General features: G+C 43.6%; 1 protein-coding gene across 1 annotated transcript; it reads left to right on the top strand.

The window, feature by feature from the left end:
* Positions 1-1284: 1284 nt before the first annotated feature.
* LOC102468033 (short transmembrane mitochondrial protein 1-like) lies at positions 1285-2680 on the top strand. Its single transcript, XM_006166507.3, has one exon. It carries the CDS (start codon positions 2210-2212, stop codon positions 2348-2350), a length of 141 nt encoding a protein of 46 aa, XP_006166569.1. The 5' UTR covers positions 1285-2209; the 3' UTR covers positions 2351-2680.
* Positions 2681-6974: the final 4294 nt, after the last annotated feature.

Genomic DNA, 6974 nt, shown 5'->3' with positions numbered 1-6974 from the left:
GATCACAGTGGGGTAAGGACGTGTAAAGCTCAGCATGCATGTTGTAGCTGAGCTTCTGCCACGGGAGGGCCCCTGGATGAGAATACTATAGTGAAGCCCTCGCCGGTCTTTGGCTTGGATGGGCTAACGGGTTGAGAATCACAGAATCTCTAAACTGGGAGGGACATTGGAGATGACCTTTGCCAACTTCTCATTTGGTACAAAGATACTCTTTTCTATTAACCCACCCTTCTTCAAACACTTCCACTGACCCAGGAAAAGTGTCTCCATTTCCAATCACTGGTGCTAGCATCTGCCTAGGAGCACCCGGCAAAAATGAGACAGGATGGAGAACGCGAGATCCCAGCTCTAATTTTCTGGCTGCGTTTCTAGTCCATGTGATGCCTTTGCTTTGACTGACACTTTTTATCCCATGAGGAAATCAATCGAGCCCAACTGAAAAATGTTGGTTTTTAGAAGTTGTTATTGAAAATATTCCCATTTTTTCTTTTCTGTCCTTTCCCAGTGGATTTACCTGTTATCCATTTGCTACATCATTAAGTACAGTTTGAGAAATCAACAGTTTCGTTTCAATTTATTAAGCTTCTAGACTAATGTCTGTGGGGCTTTTGGGTGAATCTTTGTGGAGGTGGTTAACAGAGTGTGGTCTCAAAGTCGACTGGCTGATGTCACTAAGGCTTCATTGCCAATGGTGTATGAAGGCGATTAAGAGTTTTATTTTCGAAGAGGATGGGAAGCTTGGTGAGTAATGAGGACTCACTGCCTCCAAAAGCTCACTGGAACAGGAAAGCCTTTTGCAGCTGTCCACACTGCTGCTTCCAATGTGTGGGGCACTGGGACGGAAGCAGTCCCTCGCCTGAACTCACAGCAGGCTGGCCCCTGCCAAGAGACCACACCATAGGAAGAAAAGCACGCGCCCACTCTCCTCTCAGATCCACGGCTCCAGCAGGAGAAGACTCCTCACTCAAAGTCATGAGGAACAAGAAAGGTGGTTGTGGGCTAGCTATTTAGCAAAAGCTTCAGCTCAGGCTGGTGAGCTCTAGCCTTAGCTTTTCCAGTTCCACTGTGACATGATCAAGATCATATTTTGATTTTTCTCTGCTTTTAAATCAGGGTATTTTGGCCAGTCCATGGCCTGGCAGTTAAGGCAGCTGGATCCCGCATGGCTGACGGTTTGAGAAACATGCTGGGTGCAAGTGCATTCATGCCCAAAATACTGAAAGAGCGAGAGAGAGGGAGAAGGGATTGCAGTGGAGTGCTTTCTCACTTTTTCCCTCTATCTCATTCTTTCATGCACATGCCCTCTGGTAAATTAAAACAAAACAAAACACACAAACAAAACGGGTACTTATCTCTCCCACCACAGAAACTATTTGCTCAAAATTGCTTCCTCAAACATATTTGGTCAGTCATCAACACAGTGGTGGGTTTCTTCTTTCACAGCAACACATATTTTCCAATTTTACTTTGGGAATTATAAATACCTGATTTTATCCTTACAGTTTTGGCTTTTCCAGAACGTCACAGTAATAGGAGCATAAGGCATGTAGCCTTGAGCCTGTCTTCCTTCACTGGGTAGAAGGCACTGGAGATTTATCTACACTGTTGTATCACCAGGTCCTTCATGTTCATCGCCAAGTAGTATTCCACTGCATAGCCATACTGGTCTGTTTTATAGAATTACACGTTGGTGGACATTTGTTTGGTTTCCAAAGCTGGTATAAACATTTGTGTACAGGCTTTTGTGTGTGCACGTCTCTTCATTTCTCCTACATAAACTCCCAGGAGTAGGATTGCTGGGTTGTATGGTGGTATGTTTAACTTTATAAGAAATGGCCAAGGGCCAGCCCTGTAGCACAGTTATTTGGAGCTGTGCACTGCGAGCTGGATCCCATATGGCCGACTGCAGTTTAAATCTAGACATTTGGGCATGCCTGTCCAAAATACTGACAGGAAACAGAAATGGAGGAAAGGGATTGCCATACGACTACGCCCTCACTCCAGGGTGCCTTCTGTCTTCTTCCTCTGATGAGCATACCCACTCTGCCAATTAAGGAAAAAAAAAAAAAGGGGGACAAAGAAATGGCCAAATTGTTTTCTAAAGAACATATATTGCAGCCGGGTGGGTTCCGCCCCTTGTGTCAGGGGAGGCAGGCTCCCACCGGCCTGTGGAGCTGCAGCCACCCCTCGCACCCTCCTTGCCAACATCATGTTCCAGTTCCTGCTTGGATTTACTTTGGGCAACATGGTGGGAATGTATCTGGCTCACAACTATGACATACCAAACCTGGCTAAAAAGCTTGAAGAAATTAAGGACTTGGATGTCAAGAAGAATCCTCCTACTTCATGAGGCCTACTCCAACACTGCCTTCTGGATACACTGAATCTACTATTGAGGGCCTTCTTTACCATTCAAACCAAAAGCTTTTGTTTTCACCTCCAGTCTCAATGATTTCCTTCTTTGCTAGACGCTGTATTGCCTCAAAGCAAAAATGGGGCCACAGTTAAGAACTATCCTTATATTTCCAACATCTTCACCTCTTTCTATATTCTCCTTCAAGCTGCTTGGGAGGTTCTGAGATTTTCTGGAATTACGGTGCTAGATTAGTAAATAAGACATTTAATCTGAAAAGAAAAAAGAACATTTATTGCAGCCAGCAGGTGGCGTGGAGGTTAAGGTGCTGGACTCACATGACTGACCATGGTTTGAGTCCGGGATCTAGCGACTTGCTTTCTCTCTTTCTCTTTCTCTCTCTGGTGAGTGCACATACCCAAGAGCAAATTAAAAAAACAGTAATGGGGCCAGCAGTTGGCATGGTGGTTAGGGTGCTGGACTCCCACATGCCTGATGGTGGTTCAAGTCCTGGACGTGGTGGCTTGAAAATCTTGCTGGGTGCATGTGTGTGTGGATGCCCAAAATCCCAGGAAAGGAGGGACTGTGACATGGCCATCCCTCTTAGGGTGATTTTTCATTTTACTTCTCACTGTCTCTCCAGTGAGTACACATGCCCTATGGCAAAAACCTAAAAATAGATAAATAAATAAAATGAAATGATTAAGAAAACAAGAACCTTTATCACTTTGCATTCTTCTGAGCAACATGAGATTTATGGTTGTTGGGCATGTTCATCAGCACTTGATACTGGTGTTTAGAGTTTTAGCCATTTTGACAAGTATGCAGTAATGTTATCTTGTTGTTTTTAATTTGCATTTCTCTAATGACCAATGATGTTGAGTAGCTTTTCAACTGCTTACTGAATGACCATCTATATCTTTCTGATGAAATACATGTTTACAGTTATTTCCTATTTTTTAAACTGTGCTATTTATTTTGTTATTAGTGAGTTTGAGATCTCTATACAGTCTGTATACAGATCCTTCATATATGTTCTATATTATGAAGCCTCCCTCTCAGCATCATTGATGGGATTATTTCTGAAGTGCTAATCAGTAATCAGTAGTTTCATGCCACAGTGCTCTTTGGAGTTTCCACCTGGCAACTTTTGTTTTTTGAACACAGGCTAAGTGAATGATCATTAAAGTCCAAGCTGTGTCCTAGGAGTGAGGTGGAGTGACTAGTAGTCTAAGAAGGGAATCAGGAACCAGCCGATGGCATAATGGTTATGTTGTTGGACTCCCATGTAGTTCAAGACCTGCACCTAGTGGCTTAAAACTCACACCAGGCATGTGTGCATACATGGCCAAAATCCTGAGAGGAGAATGGAGGAAAAGGGATTGTAGCATGGCTATACCTTCTGGGGAGGCGGGGGGTGATTTCTTGCTTTCTGTCTCTCTGGTGAGCACATGTGCCCTATAGCAAATATCTCTCAAAAAAGAAGAAAAGAAAAGAAAAGAGGGGAACTGGGCACGAGGCTAGCTAAAGAAGGGGCTTGGATGAGAACTCATTCGGTAGCCAGCTACCATTCAATCATTTGTGCCTTCTCCAAAGCACATCTTTCATATTTCCAGTACATTAACAAAGGCCCCTTAACTGTGTATCGAATAACTTTGACCTGGCTCTGTTTACCCCTTCCCCATTCTGGGTCCACTGTCTACCCGAACCCCAGTGTTCACTCCTGTGGGGTGAGCGCAATAGGCTACACTGTGCTTGGGAAGTCCGGCTGCTCCAAATTTTCCACTTGGTGATGGGTCACCTCTGAGGAAAAGGATTAGGAGCTCTCTCTACTTTTGTCTCTGCTCTTAGCTGGTTCTCCAGTACAGCTCGAAGTGCTGGGCCTCCATTAATAAAGCATATTACCAGGGGTTAGACAGTGGTGCAGTTAAAAAAAAACCACAACACTCTGTGAGGGTGACCCACATGGGAAGGTTCTGGGTTTGCGTCTGAGACCTCGAGTATGCCAGGCGTGTGGCCATAATCCAGGGCTGACTGAGGCTGGGGGCGGATCGGTGCCCTGTTGGGAGATGCAATCTCTGTCTTTGCTTACCTAAGAAAGAAACTTTATTTAAAAAGAAAAAAAAATGTGTATGTGTGTGTATATATATATGTGTATATATATATATGTGTGTGTGTGTGTGTGTATAAATTCAAATCCAAGGTGAGATTACGCAGTTGCACATTCAGTCTTCTGTCACTGAGATTGCTGTATCGCAGACATCCACTGTGTGCTCATAATGATCGTTTGAAGCACTGTATACATTTTTTTATGTCTTGGAAATTATCAACGATGGGCCAGCAGGCGGTGTAGTAGTTAAAGCATTGGACTCCCACATGTCTGACCATGGTTCAAGTGCTGGATCTGGCAGCTTGAAAATCATGCCAGGCACACGTATGTGCATGCCCAAAATCCTGAGGGGAGAATGGAGAAGAAGGGATTGAGGCATGGCCATTCCCGCTGGAGATTGATTTCTCACTTTCCCTCTCACTCTTTCTCTGGTGAGTGCACGTGCCCTATGGCAAAAAAAAAAAGAAAAAGAAAAAGAAATTTTTAGTGGCTAAATTATATTCAATGAAGTTTTAAAATTAAGTATATGTTACTGCACTGAAATGCATTAAAGAGGGGAAATCCAGGTAGAGCATACACGACAGTGATGGATTACCAGAGTGTTCTGACCCACAACAACACGTTGTTCACAGCTCTGGGCCCACACAGTCTTGCTCTTCTCCATTTCCCACTGTGAACTCTTTTCACGCCTAGAGTTTTTGTAGCTGCAATGGCTGGGATAGATTTCATTCTCCATAAAAACTTGGAAATGAATAAATGGCAACCACGGTTCACAAACATACCAGATTATAGTTTTCAGTCCAGCACATATTCTTTTTCTTTTTTTCTTCTTCTTCTTTTTTTTTTTTTTTAAGTTTATTTATTTACTGAGAGAGAGAGGAGCATCCCTGATAGGGTCCTCAAGCCACAATTCAATGCCAGTCTCCACCAACTTGGATTATAGGATGCATGCATGCCTGGCGCTCAGGGAGGCCCTGGGACATGAACACAGGACCTTTCCCACATGAATTCAGTTCTGTCACTGCTACACCACTGCCTGGCCTCAGCAAAATATGCTTCTAGTGAATTTACACTCCTCCTTCTTAAGGCAAAATATGCTTCTAGTGAATTTACACTCCTTCTTAATATAATTTAAATACAAATTTCATCCTTCAGAGGGCCTGGTCACACCATGATCCCCCTCCTTCAGTCTGCCAGGGTCCTGGGCATGTACGTGCACAAATGTCCAGTATGTTTTCAGTCTGTATGAAGGCTGACTAGCGGGGATTTGAACCATGGCCGGCACGTGGCTTCTGGCTCTGCAGTTCAGTATGCTACCAACTGTGCCACTAAGGCTGGGCCTGAAAAGTCCTTTTTAAATTTAGTTTCTAACACAATCAGATAAAAACCAGTGATTTTATTATAAGATTAAAGGTTTATACTGTTAATCTGTCAGAGATTTTGTCATACTATATTATTATTATTATGGACAGTAGGACCTGCTCAGAGGAAAGGTGGTGGGAAGAAAAGAGAAGTTAAAAAGTGACATCTGATCCCTCTTCTTACATATTAAAAGCACAATCTGGGGCTAGTAGGGGGCATGGTGGTTAAGGTGCTGGACTTCCACATGGCTGACCAAGGTCTGAGTCCCAGATCTGGTGGATTGCTTTCTCTCTCTGGTCAAATTAAAATAAGTAACTTTTTTTTAGATAATTTCTTTTTTATTTTTTAAATTATTTTATTTAACTTTATTTATTCATTTATTTATTTCAATTTGATCAGAGGAACAGAATGAGAGAGAGAGAGAGAGAGGGAGAGAGAGAGCAAGTAAGCCGGCAGGTCCGGGACTCGAACTGCAGTCGGCCATGTGGAAGTCCAGCACCCTTAACCACCAAGCCACCTGGCAGCCCCTAAAATAAGTAATTTTTAAAAATAAAATTAAGTAAATAATTATTTGAAAAAACAAACGAAAAAACACACAATCAGGCTCAGGTACCTGCTCTGGACTCATGTCAGAAAGACAATTAAAAAAGGCCAGGGGTGGGGCCAGCAGATGGCATAGTGGTTATGTTGCTGGACTCCCACAAGGCTATGGTTTGAGTCCTGGGCCAGGTGAATTGAAAATGACACTGGGCACACATGCATGTGTGCCTGAGATTCTGGGAGGAAAATGGAGAAAGGATTGTGGTGTGGCCATACCCTGGGGGGGGTGGTATCTTACTTTCCCTCTCACTGTCTCTGTCTCTCCCTTTCTCCAGTGAGTGTGCACACCTGAAGGCAAAAACCTCTAAGAAAAAAAAAAAGAAAGGCAAGCCAGGGGCCAGATTTGACACAGTGGTAAAATGCCATGTTCTGCAAGGCTGAACCACATGGGAAGGTTCTGAGTTCATGACCAGAGACCTCCTTGAGTACAAAGCACATGTGCAATGTCCAGATCCAGGAGCTGGTTGGGGCTGGAGGGCATCAAGACTCTGTTGGGGCGATACCTTCTCTCTCACTCACAGGAAAAATAAGTAACTTCAAAAAAAAAAA

The sequence above is a fragment of the Tupaia chinensis genome, unplaced genomic scaffold (assembly GCF_000334495.1).
Source record: "Tupaia chinensis unplaced genomic scaffold, TupChi_1.0 Scaffold144262_1, whole genome shotgun sequence".
NCBI lineage: Eukaryota > Metazoa > Chordata > Mammalia > Scandentia > Tupaiidae > Tupaia > Tupaia belangeri.
Note: the sequence above shows the minus strand (reverse complement) of the source record. Positions and strands in the feature narration are given on the sequence as shown.

Excerpts from the sequence above, each read along its gene's own strand:
- LOC102468033 (XM_006166507.3), top strand. The coding sequence starts at position 2,210 with ATGTTCCAGTTCCTGCTTGGATTTACTTTGGGCAACATGGTGGGAATG.